This window comes from Eptatretus burgeri, chromosome 10 (assembly GCF_056783735.1).
Source record: "Eptatretus burgeri isolate ZD-2024b chromosome 10, Ebu_testis_v1, whole genome shotgun sequence".
NCBI lineage: Eukaryota > Metazoa > Chordata > Myxini > Myxiniformes > Myxinidae > Eptatretus > Eptatretus burgeri.
The window spans coordinates 80,447,079-80,465,156 of NC_140970.1; the positions used below are offsets into that span (position 1 = coordinate 80,447,079).

General features: G+C 43.5%; 1 protein-coding gene across 1 annotated transcript in view; it reads right to left on the minus strand.

The window, feature by feature from the left end:
* LOC147018938 (uncharacterized) overlaps positions 1 to 18,078 on the minus strand; it is a 193,418-nt gene that overhangs the window by 173,978 nt on the left and 1,362 nt on the right. The window contains exon 3 of the mRNA XM_085899075.1: positions 12,125 to 12,205. Coding sequence (XP_085755201.1) covers positions 12,125 to 12,205 — 81 coding nt within the window. The remainder of the gene's footprint in view (positions 1 to 12,124; positions 12,206 to 18,078) is intronic.

Genomic DNA, 18,078 nt, shown 5'->3' on the forward strand with positions numbered 1-18,078 from the left:
GGGATGATTCAGAAGGTTATGAGAGGCATTAGATGGATTTTATGAGCGAGATGCAAGCGTCCAATTCATGCCAACTTTTTACTTTTCAATTGTCAAGTGTCACTTGACTTCAATGCATTTGTTCCATTTGTCCTTCACACCGTCTATGCCGGTAAAATAGAAGTTCTCGTATTTCCCTTTAGTCATCTCTCAGTTATTTCATTAATTTCCTCATCATCGGTGACAGGGTAGCTACACAGGTGGCATTTCAAATGTTAAACAGATAATAGTCACTGGAGGTGAAGTTTGTGCTGACATGGGGGTGGGGGAGGAGGAGGAGTGTGGTGGGGGGAGGGAGGAGTAGGAGTGTGGGGGGGGGAGTATGAGGAGTGGGGGGGGAGTAAGAGAAGTTTGGGGGGGTGGTGTAGGAGTGTGGGTGTTACCCCGCTTTTCAAAGCCACAGTTGTGAATTGTGGTTTGCACAGCAGGGGTCTTGTGCACAGGAAGGGAGTATCCACAGAAAAAAAAGTACACACGTCATCCCCCATGGGCAGGTTATGAATGCAGCGCCCTCATCTGATACCAAAGGGGAACAGTTTCATTCACAACTAGGGTGCTGCTTAGTGCTATCAAAGCACCAGAAGCATAGTATATGCTCATATCCCTTCCTATAGAACATCGACTATACAAATCAAGTGTGGGAGCATGGCAGCATTGAAGCTTAGTTCTCCACCAAGAAGATCCATCAAAATATGCTGAAACTTGACAAAATGTCATGCCAGATAAAACGTACTTTTACAGCTTCGATACAAGTGTGAAGTGAGACAAAGGAATTTGAGAGGGTATCATGGAGGATTGGAGTGGGAAGGGGTTTCCTCGGTGGTGGTCCTTGACGGCCTGTCACAAATTTTGCACAATGCTGGCATGATATTGAAATGTACATGGGAAGAAGTGGTGACCCCCTTATGCATATACTGTCATATCTCACGTCTGCACATGCATTTTGTAAATCTGCGTTTGTGGGTCAGTTCATAATGAATACACAGTAGAAGCCATGTGTCTTGTAGATCTCATATACTTCTTCCCCACCTCCTGTTATTTTTATTATATTCATTAAAAAGGCTATCCCATGGTTCACGAATCGTTCAGGGCCTGACTGATGGGGTGGCGTTTGTTTAGTCCGGTAGGTGTGCTATGGTCTGCCGCTATAAAAGTGTGGATGTGTGAATGTAAAGAGACCAAAGAGAAAGGAGGACTAGAGAGGAATGACAACTGCAGCAGCATTACCTCCACAGTTCACATCGAATGGATCATGCATTGCCTCAACCCAGCTTCAGACTCATTGCTGTCTGGTCTAGTTGGCAACCAGTTTGTGGAGGAATGGAAATACATGCTGTGCAATGACTGGGAGCATCTGTCCGGCTACCTGAGAGCTGTCCAAGTACACCACGCCAACGGGCTTGGAAGTGCTACTTCCTGTTGGTCGGAGATTGTTTTAATTTCCCTTCTTATAGTCTACTGTGCTTTTATTTTCTCCCTCCTGCCCTCTTCTTCATGCTGGGCATTATAAGATCTATGGCCATTGAGGGATGTTAGTTTTTAAAACACTGTATTTGTGTTTCTTGTTCACCTCAAATGGAAGTTTCATTGGCTTTGCAGCTCGTGTGTGTATATATTTAATTATTAATATAAACTAAAGGAAAATCCCGTCAAAATGACAGGTGCACAAAACTCAACAAAACAGAGAAATTACAATACACACAAAGTTATGGATTATGTCTGATGAATTATTTGCAATAAGAGAATGGGAAATGGGAATTGGTCAAAATGCCAGGTGGAATTTCTTTGATGTGCTTCAGGCGTTAATGTGAAATGCACAAACATACTGTGTAGAAGCGCAACCTCGATTGCTCCTGAAATTAAATAAAAAATAATGCAGGTGGTGTATAAGCATAGAACGCTGGCTTGATTAGTCGATGCCTTGGACAAAAAACAACTTGGGTTATGTAAATAAGCCAAGACATGGCTATTGCTCACTGTATGTGCATATATAATACGTCATAGTTACATAGCTTGGATAGATTCCAATTCCACTGGGCCATGAAAGAATGATTCGACAGGCCGGAAGGCTTGAAGCCTGGGTCGTACACTAACGGTGTGCCTCAGAACACCTGTGATGCCGATGAGCTGGAACCTCTTGACATTTGATGATGCTTTTAATCTTTTTCACACTGAAGAGAAAACTTATAGGGAAGACATGGCGATTGTGAATATAACACTTCTGAATACGTCTTGAGCCTAACGGAGCGGAAAAATGGCAGACATGTGATTTTTTTTTTCAGGGCTGGAGTCAGATTCCAATTGTGGGTGGAGTCAGGCGAGCTGTCCAACCAATGGTTGTAATAAAACAAACATACAGATTTTGAAGTTTGGCTAATTATATATAGGAGTCATTCCACCTCATATCACCGGAGGCCTCCCAGTTGAACCCCTCAGATTTACTTTAAACTTTCATAAAATAGTTCCCAGGTATCAAAATGAAGCTGCGTAAAATTTTAGGTCCATAGATGCGGTCAACTCCGAGATATTGAGGGTTGAAAATGTGGTTGTGGCCCTATTTTTATGGTTGTTGCGAGCATCACAAAATGAACGGCTACTTTTAAACTCCCACAACTTTTAAAATATTAATGCGAGAGCCTTGAAATTTTCAGAGATTATTCTTCTATAACTGCTCTGTAAGAAACAAACATAAAATGGAGTATACCTCTCTTAATTTTTCTGACCTGATCAGTTGAAATGCAGAAAAAAAATGTTGGTTTTGTATGAAGACCCAACTTTGAGACCCCATATATTTTTATTGACCCATCCCAGAAGCTTGAAATTTTTTCAAGTAATAACTGTATGGTAGTAGTATTCAAATACATGGTTACTTTTCTTAATCAGTCATATTGTTGCTGATTCGCGCCCGCCGGCGTGCTGACGGCCACGTAACTCGAATCGCGGCACGTCGCCCACCGGACGGACAATCCAGTCGTGACCCTCTCGGACTAACGCCGGGAACCAGTCACGGGTGGACCTTTCGGTCTCACCGCGATCGAGCCAATCAGCCCCCGCGTGGGATAGGGTTGCTCGCCAAATTCGACCTACCTAAGTACCCACGCGGAGGGTAGACCGGGCGATCGCACCTCGCCGCAGGTCGACTTCGGACACGGGCCACTTAAGCGACCCGTTCCGTACTATCGGGATAACCGAGCGGTGTTATCGTCGACCTCGACGGTTCGATTAATTATCGGGCGTATTCAGCCCACTACCAACCCTTTACGTGAAGCAAGATGAGGATTCAAAGAAAGAAATGACGAAGCGAAGCGGGAAACAGTTCAACACAAAGCACATTTATTCGCGACGAACGGAAAGCACACATATTCAATTCCACCAAATGCACACAGAAAAGAAAAACACAATGCAATTTACACAAAAAGCAAATGCGAAAGCGAAGACACAATGCAGAGCTAATACCGACTACCGAGCACACGGCAACACTTATACAATTTTACTTCACAGACGGCGCCGACAACACATACCCAAAACCAAGGAAAGAATACCCTCAAGGATGAGGCGGGCCTGAGGCCGAGACCGGGTCGGGCCTACCCGTCTGGTGATGAGACGCGGAGCGGCGATGGTGCCTCAACTCCGCGGGCCTCGCGGGCAGTGTCTGGTAGGGGGTGGGAAAGGGGCCCCCTTGGTCGCACTATCTCAGCGCGGGGGGAAACAGGAGGGGGTTGCTGATGCTCGGGGTATAGAGGATTTTTATTGCCCCGCAATGAGCGTCTCCACCTCGGCCAGGTCGCGCTGTCGGCCTCCCTGGGGAGCAGCTCCCCGCACGACACGAGCACCCCCTCGTCTGCCCTCGCCGCCTCTCCACAGCTCCGTCCCCTCCGTTCCGACTCCAACGCACACGACGACCAGCTCCTTCTTGCCAACTCCACCGCCCGCGAAGTCTTGACTCTCTGTTCCCTCTCGACTCTCCTACTCTCTGGACTGACGAACACGGTCGCTTTTTATCAGCCCCGTGGCTTCGCCCTCTCATCTTTGACCCCCTCCCTTCGACCTTTCACCTCGCTCCCCATTGGCCCGAGAAAAAGTGGGCGTGAATGCTTTTTGATCCATAAATTTGCATATATCGATCGCCCTCCAACGCCCTGGGGCGGGGCCACCCGCCCCTCGCTCACCGATTGGACAGCAAAAAGTGGGCGTGTGTCGTTTTTGATCCGTTTTTGAAGCACAAAATCCGTGATTTTGTACACGCTGTTCGGCGCGCGCCCTGCACGAGTCCAACACCGGTACCCACAGGCGGCGCAAGAACGGTGGCGATGCGACGGTTGCGAGGTGTGACGTGAAGGTCGTGGCGGTTGTGGTGAAGCGGCGTTGTGGTTGGTGGTTGATGTTGTGGTTGTGGTGGTAATCATGGCGGTTGGTCCAAAATAAAGATAGCAAAAGAAAAACGGCTATCCTGAAGAGTCGCAGCACGCATAAATGACATGTATTCCCACTAGACAACGGGTTTGGGCCTAACTACACATGTACTTACCGAGATACCTCACCTAAGGGACCTGAATGGTGGTTTGCGAATTTGGTAACCACAACAATATATATAATACAGTCATGATCCCTCAAAAATTGAAAATTTTCATTTTTCCCCGAAATTCAGGTGAGGATTGCAAATATATGACAGGGTATACCACTTCAAATTGTTCACCATTGGAAAGAGCATATTCAAGTTTACAAAAGTGTCAAATATCAAAGTGGTATAATGTTTCTATCAATATTTTAAAAATATTTGAATAAATGATGTTCTGCCAGTGCTGTGCGCATTGTGTGTGCTATTTAATGAACAGTCCTTTTACATGTAGTACATATGTGTAGTACATGTATATACAATGTACATACATATCATCTGCTCTTAGCATACCATGAACACAATACTTTGAAATTTGAATTTGTAATTCTTTGTTTCTCATTTGTAAATAGCAAGAGCTTAACTCATCTGGCTGGGGCTAAAAATAGAACTCAGGAATAGTGGCTGATCTGCTGATGTCAGCAGTGTATATAGTTACATTCAAGGGAGGACATTTGTTGGGTTCCTTTGGTCCATGTGATGAAAGTTATTGATGCTCCCCTAACGTCAACTGGGAGGCAGTACAAGCTCACACCTGACTTGGAAAAGCAGATCAAGGACCTATTCAAATCATTTACGTGAAATGTTTTATAACATTGTTATTGCAGTATGTGATATATTTTTGTATTATTAATTTGAATCAAAGAACTAATCATTCATGATTACCATTGTGCCCACACCATGCACACACTTCATGTATTCACGACTGTGTTAACAACAGTTTAAAAAAAAATAGAAAATTTATTTTTTTAAAATACACCACTTTGATATTTGACACTTTTGTAAACTTGAATATGCTCTTTCCAATGGTGAACAATTTGAAGTAGTATACCTTGTCATATATTTGCAATCCTCACCTGAATTTCGGGGAAAAATGAAAATTTTGAATATTTGAGGGATCATGACTGTATTATATATGACTGATTAAGAAAAGTAAACATGTATTTGAATACTACTACCATACAGTTATTACCTGAAAAAATTTCAAGCTTCTGGGATGGGTCAATAAAAATATATGGGGTCTTAAGGTTGGATCTTCATATAAAACCAACATTTTTTTCTCTGGATTTCAACTGATCAGGTCATAAAAATTAAGAGGTATACTCCGTTTTATGTTTGTTTCTTACAGAGCAGTTATAGAAGAATAATCTCTGAAAATTTCAAGGCTCTAGCATTAATATTTAAAAAGTTGTGGGAGTTTAAAAGTAGCCATTCATTTTGTGATGCTCGCAACAACCATAAAAATAGGGCCACAACCACATTTTCAACCCTCAATATCTCGGAGTTGACCGCATCTATGGACCTAAATTTTTACGCAGCTTCATTTTGATACCTGGGAACTATTTTATGAAAGTTTAAAGTAAATCTGAGGGGGTCAACTGAGAAGATTTTCTTAAATTTGGTAATTTCAGATGGAATGACTCATAGATGATTGTTCATAGATGATTATCAGTTTGTTAGCTCGCCTTATCTTTACTGTTGGCTTGGTGGGAATGCCAGTGTAGAGGAACGTTAGTTAGTGCATGGATGGACATGGAGGAGGACACGTGCTTTATATAAAACCAACCAATCAGATTGTTTGCTTTCATCCTGGATCAAGTTCATCCAGTGTGACTGGTCTATTAAGGCCCACAGATGTTGCAATATACTCCTGTGATTTGCATTTTTGTGAGGCAAAGAATCAATCTGTCGGATTACACTTGCATCACAGAAAATTGACGCCATGATCTTGCCAGATGACATCAGGTGCAAACTCTCCCTTGTACTTTAATTTGTGTGGATTCCAGTTTGGTTTCAGGATCCCATTAGTGAAATGATATCTCATTTAATCATTACCAGTTACCAAAAATGCAATCAAGTGTGAACAGCTCAAGAATCTCACAATGTGATGTCAACCATTGCTGTTAATTGTGAGCGTTAATATTTAGGGGAAACAATCTTACTGAGTCATTGAACATGTCCAAGCATTTGTGGATGATGTTGAAAACGCTCTTTCGAAATATCAAGTTCTGTGGATATTTCAGTAACCTTAACAGTGTCCTGTTAAGGACAGTGAGTAAAGTGTCCTGAGTTCAAGCCCCGTTTGCTGCTGAATTAACACCAGGGGGTTGACTCAGCCTGTCATCCTTCCGAGGTCGGCGAAATGAGTGCCAGTGTACTGGTCCCGGTGTATGCCCCGGTTAGAATAGGTGTACCATATCCCTGTGTGTCGTAAGAGGCGACCAGGGTTGGCGTCAGGAAGGGCATCCGGCCATAAAACATTGCCTCACAAAAAGCCAAACCCCTGCATAGCAGGGAAAAATGGCTGTAAAAACGGTCAATACAATTAACACAGTGATCCTCCATGATTATTGCCTCAACCCAAGCAACAGTTTGTGGGTCGTTGCATATTCTTGCCATCGTGACAAGAGGGAAAAGATATAAGTAGAAGAGAGACATCTGATGCTTCGAACTCAAGTTATGGTCTGTAAAATGATTTTCAAGTGGCACATGACATTTAACCATTAACATGTTGAACCCAAAATATAATCAGTTCATCTGTGTTTACAGTCTATATTTGTGCCAACTTTGGTTGAAATCCCTTCAATGGTTCACAGGTTACTGTGGTAACAAAGATTTTCAAGTTAAAGTGACATGAGCATAGACCTTTGATATTTTGAATCAAAAATCGAATCAGTTCATCTGTGTAATCAAGTCTATTCTTGTGCCAAGTTTGGTTGAAGTATCTTCAGTGGTCCACAGGTTATCGTTGTAACAAAACATTGATATCGAACGGACACACAGAAGGATGGACAGCCAGACGGACAACCCCAAAACATAATGCCTCCGGCCTTTGGCTGTGGAGGCATCAGAATTATGCAAGAAGCATCCATAAAACAGGGCTTTTCAGAGAAAAATTCATTGTTGAGCCCCCGGATATTTCTCCAGTAAGAAAGGAATGTTCATCCGATTTGAAGTGAAAAATCTGTCAAGAACTGTCCAACTATACTGCTCATCAAAGAGTAAAACATAATCAAATCAAAGATGGAAAATGTGAAAAACAAATTGAATAAGCAACATTTAACCTCCACCATCGAAGATGGATGGAGGTTACTGTTTTCACCCCTTTCTGTTTGTTACCTTCGCAAACTTTGTTGCGAAGGTTATGTTTTGATCGCTGTGTATTTATTTATTTATTTGTGAATATGTGTGTTTGTTATCTTGCCAAAACGAAGGTTTTGCAAGATATGTCAGTCAACTTGTTTGTTTGTTTGTTTGTTATTCGCATAACTCCAAAAGTATTGAACTGAATCGCAGCAAATTTGGTGGGATGATTGGTTATTATCCGAAGACCATTTGATTAGATTTTGGGAGCGATCTGGTCAAAGGTCAAGGTCAAGGTCATGAAAAGGTCAAAATCGTCTTTTTACCATAGCACGGTCAATTTGTATCCAATTTGCATGCAACTAATGCCAAAATGTTCAGAATTCAATGCCCCATCTTGTGATATGTGACATGACACAATGACGTAATAACCATTATTAGCGATTGGGAGTCAAAGGTCGGGGGGGTCAGGACATTGCAAAACGTGCGGTTTTAGTCATAACATGGTCAATTCTTATCCGATTTGCATGAAACCATCACCAAAATGTTGACTGTTCTGTTCCCCACACTCTAATACCAATTACAAAATTAAGAGTACAAAGGTCAAGGTCGAGGTCATGAAAAGGTCAAAATCGTCATTTTGCCATAGTGCGGTCGATTTTTATCCAATTTGCATGCAACCAATGCCAAAATGTTGTGAATTCAATGCCCAATCTTGTGATATACGATATGACTCAGGAAATTTAATGTTTTTAAGCCATCATAACACATATGAGATGGCAGATGTGGTATGGGATTAAATACCCTCACAATCAACGGTTCCTGGGGGGGAGGGGTAAAATGTAGTGTTGGCGAAGGTATGCACTCTACTGAGTGCCCGTTCTAGTTTGTTTGTTTGGAACAGTATTACGGAAAAACTCGACGGATTTCGACGAAACTTGGTGGGGGGGTTAGGTTTGGTCCAAGGATCATGCCATTAGATTTTTGACTTGGTCCAAAAACCAATATGGCCGCTATGGCGGCCAATTTGAAAAAATATTTGAATATTTTTTTTTGCATTTCGACATGTTTTAAGTGATTTCCAACCCACCTCCCCCCCAAAAAAATTGTTAGAAAAAAAAAATTTTGCAACAAAATTTAGATTTTTTTTTTTTTGCATTTCTACATGTTTTAAGTGATTTCTAACCCCCCCCCCAAAAAAAATGTTGCAAATTTTTTTTCAACAAAATTTCGATTTTTTTATTGCATTTCTACATGTTATAAGTGATTTCCAACAAAAAAACATGCCAAAATTATAATTGCGGCTGATTTTGGAACTTCAGGTGGATATACCCACGTAAAATCAATTTCTGTCTCAAGGAATCTAGTTATGATGAATGAATTGAGTATGTAAAAGTTAAAAGTAAAAGGGAAAGTTGCAAACTATAACTCTGTGAGCACTGTTGACGTCAAATTGAATGAATAGGATATCAGGTTCACTTGAGTGACCTAGCAGTATTGGCGGCGGAGGTTTTGCACTCTACCGAGTTGACCTGCCCTCAACCCTCTAGTTTGCGTTGTATTCATTGAAACATTTAATTTGCATTTTATATTCAGTCTCAAAGGAGTTTGGATCAAATCATCCTATAATAAAGTCAATCTGCAGGTGCAGGGTTGCCTCATTTTTCACACATCGGGAAAGCGGGTCAGATCCTGCCTGGTGGTGAGGCAAGAAGTCAGACAACGATGCATACTTCTGTGAAGCCAGTCAACGTCTGTCTAGAAGTAATTCCACCCTTCCTGCAGGAACAAGCCAACTGTGGGATGTTTCTTGGGGTGTGAAACCTGGTTCACAAAAGTCTATCCAGGGTGTACCAGGAGTGTTTTATGGCTTAAGGTTGGGGGATATCAAAGACCATGGTAAAGGACGATTTTGTTGCTGCTGAAGGAAATCATTCATGACCCAAAACTCAATATGGTGCATGAGTATGAAATGGCACTGCACAAATGGGACAACTACTGATGATATTGTTGTGGAAATGACTCTGAGGGGTTCATAAATCCTGAATGCAATAAAGTGCGAACAGCTCAATAAAGTGTTGTGGATCAGTTCATAATGAGTACACAGTGGAAGCCATGTGTCTTGCAGATCTCATATACTTCTTCCCCACCTGCTGTTATTTTTATTCTATTCATTAAAAAGGCTATCCCATGGCTCACAAATTGTTCAGGGCCTGCAGAGCGATACTGATGGGGTGGCATTTATTTAGTCCGGTGGGTGTGCTATGGTCTGCCGCTATAAAAGTGTGGATGTGTGAACGTAAAGAGACAAAAGAGAAAGGAGGATCAGAGAGGGAGGACAACTGTAGCAGAATCACCTCCACATCAAGTCGATCATGCCTTGCCTCAACGCAGCTTCAACCTCATTGCTGTCTGGTCTGGTTGGCACCCAGTTTGTGGAGGAATGGAAATACAAGCTCTGCAATGACTTGGAGCATAGTTATTTCCTTATCAAGTGTTTAGGATAAGCGTAGAAGCAATTAATTGTGATATCAGATATGTATCGCTATTACATTTAGATACTGTAGATGCCAAACCCACCCTCATGTTTATGTCTAAAAATACTCATCCCTGTGAGCCTATATTTAATGTTTTTATCCTCTGCTATAAGTCATGAAATCACCTTTTTAGCATTCTGCAGGCTGCAACGCCAAACTTCAGGTGGGAAACATCATCCTTGCCAAGGGACCATAGCAGGTCGGGTGGGGGGGGGGGATAGTGGGGAGGGGTTTGCCCCACTCACTGGGAACAATGGTAAGCAAGATGTGAGGCGCATCACCGATGAAGGTGCGAGTTCAAGGTGATGAAGGGGCGTAGCATCAAGATGACCCGAGCAGATGCCTGGGTCCAACAGCAGAGAGGCTGCAAACAATCTGCAAAGCTATGGCGCAATACCAACCTCCATCCAGGCAGCCACGCCGCCCCTCTCAGACCTAACGTCGGACTCCGCTCTGACCACCATTTCTGCCACCTTGCATTGGTTCCTGCTGTGTCTCGCTGGCCACAGCCGAAGTATTTTTGTCTTGTCATTCCCTCAGTCTCTCTCTTGTGATAAGAATGTTGGCCCAGATCAGTTTGATTAATTAAGAATCTGCCATTCATCGTTGGTTTGTGAGCACATATATCAGTAGTGGAGTGGGTAAAGGGATTATAATGGTTGGTTTAATCATCCATTGTGCTTTGCTTCCTTTTATTCCCTCCCTTGCCATTTGCCATTAAACCTGATTTTGGTCTCGGGTGAATTCAGTTTGTCATGGTGGTTTCATCTGGTGGTTCTGGTAATCACTGTGAAGGGTTGACTGGCTACTGGAGAAGATCGCATCGTGTGACCAAGGTTTGCTCGGCCTTATTAGATTGGTCACATGGTCACCTATCAGCGTAGAGCTTGGCTGGTTCAGTGGTTCCAACAGTTATGGTGACGGAGATAAAGGGCCATGATCCGACCCGGAACTGTTGACTCACCTGCCCTCGACAGTCGTTTCAACATAACTGGCCAACTGGAGCAACCAGATGACCATTACAATATTATCAAGATAGGCCTATCCTGTGACTTTCCCTTCCAGGATGCATGGCTGAGTTTGATCACATTTTGATCCCAGCCTAAAATATTACTAATCCTCCTCCAAAGCTGTTCTGAGGTATCATGTTGCAAGCAATGTGACTCTCAACAACAGAACAAAACCTGTTCTCCATTCTTTGATATCAAGAAGCAAGTTTGATCAATACCATTGCTATAAGCTTATTGTGTCTTACCTCCTCATTACTTGAGCCCTGAGAAGTAAACAGGCTATCCAACATCCTGGGGCAAATAGAGTTAAGTGCACTAAATTGAAAGGGATTTTCAATGGGAACCTGAACTTTGAACTCATTTTTTCTCTGAATTTGCACCATATTGGGTTGTCCAGTTTACTTCTCAGCAGCTCACTCCCAACCATATTTTGAAATTTCGATGTTTTTTTTGTCAACACAGAATACAATGGTACCTTTATCCAGTTATGACAAACTTCACATGTTCAGCAATTAGAATGTGCATTTACATGGGACCACTTGCACCAACCAGTCCGTCAGGAAGGCAATAACCTCAGAGCAACAACGATTCGGTAATTGCAGGTATCGTACTTTAAACCGACTGAAAGTTATAAATGTTGATATTTCAGATTTCACGAAAATCAAAAATGTTCAATGTTTTTTCCAAGCAATTTGCCTTGGCCACCACAAAAAACGTGTTGCTGTCAGTGAGGCTGTACAAATATAAAACCCGCAGTGTTGCGAAAGTGGTCTAAACTTAAGCAAGATCCATAATACACAGGTAATTAATCCCATGGAGCTTTTTCCTTTTTAGCTCACCTGGAATGTAGTTCCAGGGAGTTTATGGGATAACGCACCGTCCGTCCGTCAGTCTGTCCACAGACATTCGCAACTTCTTCTCTGAAATTAAACAACACAATTTCAATGAAACTTGACCACAACCTTCATCACAAGGTATGGACCAAAGTTTGTTCACATCATTAAAAAAAAATGAAGAAAAAACATTTTGGGGTCTAAGAAGGTCGACGAGGGGTTGCCCACACCCCCTCTCCCCCTCCCCCCCAACCCTCCCGAATAGGTATTTGCTTTCTTCTCAGCAACTGCACACACAATTCCGATGAAACTTGACCACAACCTTCATCACCAATGATGTACTAAAGTTTGTTCTCGACATTCAAATTTTTTTTTTTAATCGGGGTCTAATGGTGTCTACTGGGGGAGGGGAGGGGTTGCCCCACAAAATATGTATTTCCATCCTCCAAGATCACACACACAATTTTGATGAAACTTGACCACAACCTTCAACACCCGTGATGTACTAAAGTTTGTTCATGGCATTAAGAAAAATTTCATAGGTATTTATTTTCTTCTCCATTACATATTTTGTGGGTCACCCATGCCTTCCAGTGGTTCCCTGGTTTTCTTATCCAGCCACTACCAGGTGAGCACCCAGGGGTATTGCCCCTATGTTTTTAATTTATGGGAGCGAGGCTTACAGAAGAGCGAGGTAGAACTGACAGTGGAACAGACATCAAGGGAATGAATAAACAGTAAAAGAGGGATGGGGTGTTGGGGGGAAGAGAGAGGAAACACTGAAACTACTGAGTAAAATGTTTGGATCAGGAAAGGTTAATGGGGGTAATAAAGATAATGGTTCAGAACTGTGGATGACAAGAGATGGAGCTGCAATGCTTGAATGAAACCCGAGACTCCTCAGTGGAAGAGACAGGAGAACAACCTCTGGAATGTGGTTCCATCAACAGGAGAAATTATTATCTAATACGGGACTTTAGAAATGACATATGAATGTTAAGGAGGCCTTTAATTCAACTTGCCTATTGGCGCATCGCTGCATGCGACCTCCAACCGTCCATTCTCGTGGTCATTCTCTCCTGACCATCGAACAAGATGCAACTCCCAATTAACACAGGCCTGCCTTACGATGCCATGTTTGGGGTGCTGGACGAACGACGGAAAGCAACCATTTGCCTGAACAACTGAGCAAAACATGCAGCTCTCACAAAACGTCAACGGGTAATTATCACCTCTTTGTTCAGCCCGATACGAAGAAGAGCCAGCCAGCATCCAGAGAGCTGCTGAGCGGGGTGTAAATCGCCGATAGAAAAAGGTGGATGTCAAACGTCGATGACAGAAAATGGCTGTTGAACGTTGATGGAAAAAAGTGGGTAAATCATCCCAGACCACAGCCATGTTTGACCGTCAGAATGAACTGTTCCAGAAAAGCCCGCGGTGTGTTTATGCAAATGTTCTGTAAGTCCAAAGTGAAAATGATAAACAAAATAAAATGTGTAAATAAATTGTGTATTTCCAAGCCAATGTGTCTTGATAGAAGGCAAATATAATGAGTCTCTGTTGGGCTAACGGCTATCTATCGCGTGTACGAACGGTGAATATCGCTCATGCAGAAATGAAAACTGACAAAAAAAAATCATACGTCATGAATGTGTCGTAAAGAGGAAAAGGTTATCCCATAAGAAAGAAAAGGAATCTGTTCTCGACCCTTATCAAATGCATCAAAGAGTTAGAATCCCACCAGACAAGGGGATGGGTCTATTCTGAACATGCATTGCTGGAAATAACTGTCTGAAGACCTGGATGTTGTGTGCATTACTTGTATCCGATTCTGAAATCCACGACAACATATATGTATGTATGTGTATATATATATATATATATATATATATATATATATATATATATATATATATATATATATATATATATATATATATATCTGGACATCTGGACAGAGGAAAGAAGATAAGGAGACTTGGTGGTGGAATGAGGAAGTACAGGAAAGTATAAGGAAGAAGGGGTTGGCGAAAAAGAAGTGGGATAGTCAGAGAGATGAAGAAAGTCGGCAGGAGTACAAGGAGTGGCGTCGAAAAGCAAAAAGAGAGGTGGCAAAGGCCAAGGAAAAGGCATATGACGAGCTGTATGAGAAGTTGGATACAAAAGAAGGGGAAAAGGATTTATACCGATTGGCAAGACAGAGCGACCGAGCTGGGAAGGATGTGCTGCAGGTTAGGGTGATAAAGGACGCAAATGGGAATGTGCTGACGAGCGAGGAGAGTGTGTTGAGAAGGTGGATGGAGTACTTTGAGGAGCTGATGAATGAAGAAAATGAGAGAGAGAGAAGGTTGGAAGAGGTGGAGATAGTGAATCTGGAAGTGGGGTGGATCAGTAAGGATGAAGTGAGGACTGCTATGAAGAAGATGAAAAGTGGAAAGGCGGTTGGCCCAGATGGTATACCAGTGGAGGCATGGAAGTGCTTAGGAGAGATGGCAGTGGGGTTGTTAACCAGATTGTTTAATAAAGTCTTGGAAAGTGAGAGGATGCCGGAGGAGTGGAGATTAAGTGTACTGGTTCCAATTTTCAAGAATAAGGGTGATGTGCAGAGCTGTGGAAATTACAGAGGGATAAAGTTGTTAAGCCACACCATGAAGTTGTGGGAAAGAGTTGTGGAAGCTCGGTTGAGAGGAGAGGTGACGATCTGTGAGCAGCAATATGGGTTTATGCCAGGAAAGAGCACCACTGATGCGATGTTTGCTTTGAGAATGTTGATGGAGAAGTATAGGGAAGGCCAGAAGGAGTTACATTGTGTGTTTGTGGATTTAGAGAAAGCTTATGATAGGGTGCCAAGAGAGGAGTTGTGGTATTGTATGAGGAAGTCGGGAGTGGTGGAGAAGTATGTGAGGATCGTGCAGGATATGTATGAGGACAGTGTGACAGCGGTGAGGTGTGCGGTAGGAATGACGGACCGGTTTAAGGTTAAAGTGGGATTGCACCAAGGATCGACTCTGAGCCCTTTCCTGTTTGCAATGGTGATGGACAGGTTGACGGACGAGATCAGACTGGAGTCTCCATGGACTATGATGTTCGCGGATGACATCATGATCTGTAGGGAGAGTAGGGAGCAGGCTGAATCGAGCCATGAGAGGTGGAGGTACGCACTGGAGAGAAGGGGAATGTTAGTCAGTAGGAGTAAGACTGAGTACATGTGCGTAAATGAGAGGGAGGGTGGTGGTATGGTGCGGTTGCAAGGAGTTGAGGTGGGGAAGGTGGATTGGTTTAAATACTTGGGATCAACTGTCCAAAGTAACGGAGAGTGTGGGAGAGAAGTGAAAAAGAGAGTGCAGGCAGGATGGAGTGGGTGGAGAAGAGTTGCAGGAGTGATTTGTGACAGAAGGGTAGCTGCAAGAGTGAAGGGGAAAGTATACAAGACGGTAGTGAGACCAGCTATGTTGTATGGTTTGGAGGCGGTGGCGCTAACAAAAAGACAGGAAGCAGAGCTGGAGGTGGCAGAGTTAAAGATGCTGCGATTCTCGTTGGGAGTGACGAGGATGGATAGGATAAGAAATGAGTATATTAGAGGGACAGCGCAGGTAGGACGGTTTGGAGACAAAGTGAGAGAGGCGAGATTGAGATGGTTTGGACATGTGCACAGGAGGGAAACGGAGTATATCGGGAGAAGGATGTTGAAGATGGAGCCGCCAGGCAGGAGGAGAAGAGGAAGGCCAAAGAAGAGGTTCATGGATGCGGTGAGGGCGGACATGCGGGTGGTTGGAGTGTCAATGGAAGATGTGGAGGATAGAGCGAAATGGAGACGGTTGGTCCGCTGTGGCGACCCCTAACGGGAGCAAGCCGAAAGAGGAAGAAGAAGAAGAAGAAGATATATATACATATATATTGTGTGTGTACAATGTCGAGGTTCATATAAGAGCTAAAACACAGAACGTACAACAAGGGGAGCAGGAGACAAGGGGGTGGGAGAGGGAAGGACAAAACAGTGGGGAACAGAGACATGAGGACATCCGTGGAAGGGAGAGGGATGGGGTGGGGTACACAGGGTAAACAAGATGGACACCACACGGACTTTTAGGTCAGAAAGTAGGGAATTTGAAGGAAGTGGGTTTGGGGTTGGTTAACAGGGGTAGATTAAAAGTTAGAAAAATTAATTTAAAAACAAAAACAAATATTACCAATTATTTCTTATTCTTATTTCACACAACTTCCAATGCTTCGGGAACCTGTTTGCACAAAAACCAACCAAACTTAAACAAAAGATTACAATGACATCTAAAAACCTTCTCACATGATCAAATCAAACTCTTAGCACATTAACCCCCTCTCGAACATGATGGAATACATCTTCTTAGCACGAACCAGAAGATCATCCTCAACAGAACAAATTCGAGCAAATCTATAAAGCTGAGATGAAAACACATTGCAACCTATCTTAACCAGTACATTACGAGATGGAAACGTAGACAAGACAACAGGAAAACTAAAACAGTCAACATTATGATATACATTTGTAATAAAACAATTATTTCCAACTCTAACAAACACATCCAAATATGTGACTACACGATCATCACCAGTACTCTTATCTGCTATTAGACTTTCTGGATAAATCCTATGAATCAGCTTATCAAAAGACAGAAAATTAATCACACAAATATAATCTATATAACGACCTGCAAAAGGTAACATTTTAGCTAAGCCTAACTTCTTCTCCTTCAACTTCTGCAGAAATGAAAACTCACAATAAAGAAGGAATATATCCGCTAATAGGGGGCTACAGTTCCCTCCCATTGGAATGCCTTTTATTTGTTGAAATATTTTCCCACAAAAAAATACAAAAGTGTTCAACAAAATAAAATTAACATCTTTAAATTTTTGCTGGTAAAAACAATAAAAAAAAACCCTTAGTAGGTTAATCCATTTACTTATGAGGGGTTGTTTTGTTGATCGGACAATGAATCGTAGAGTGGATTTGTTCAACAATGTCGCTTTGTATTGACATAATACACATTTTCCACATTTTATTGTCATTCTTATTGCATTTGTTAACCCCCCCCCCGCCCCCAATTCATCACGTGACATTTTTTCCCCTTGATTTGAAGTGTTCCACTTTGTGCTGTTTTGAACACAACTCACAAATTGATTTGTTTTGCCAGCAAAGTGAGACCCACACCACCAACGGGAAGCCCATCTTGAAGTATTGTGTACCACGATCGGTCACGTGGGGACCATTGTTGCCTCGTGTGGGGGCTCTAGTTGCCTCGCATGGGAGCTTGAGTCAACCCGCGTGGGGGCCTGAGTTTCTTTGCGTGGCGCCATAGTTTCCTCGCGTGGGGGCCCAAGTTGCCTCGCGTGGGGGCCCTAGTTGCATCTCATGGTTGCCCCAGTTACCTCGCGTGGCACCATAGTTTCCTCGCGTGGGGGCCCAAGTTGCCTCGCGTGGAGACCCTAGTTTCCTCACGTGGGGGCCCCAGTTGCCTAGCATGGGGACACGTCGCCTCGCATGGGGGCCGAGTTTCCTCGCATGGGGGCCCCAGTTACCTCATGTGGGGGCCCTAGTTTCCTTGTGTGGGGACCCTAGTTGCCTCGTGTGGGGGCCCAAGTTTCCTCGCGTGGAGACCCTAGTTTCCTCACGTGGGGGCCCCAGTTGCCTAGCATGGGGACACGTCGCCTCGCATGGGGGCCGAGTTTCCTCGCATGGGGGCCCCAGTTACCTCATGTGGGGGCCCTAGTTTCCTTGTGTGGGGACCCTAGTTGCCTCGTGTGGGGGCCCAAGTTTCCTCGCGTGGAGACCCCAGTTACCTCGTGTGGGGGCCCAAGTTTCCTCGCGTAGGGGCCCAAGTTTCCTCGCATGGGGGCCCTCACTTCCTCACCTGGGGGCCCGAGTTGTCTCGTGTGGGAGCCCTAGTTTCCTCGTGTGGGGGTCCTAGTTGCCTCGCATGGGG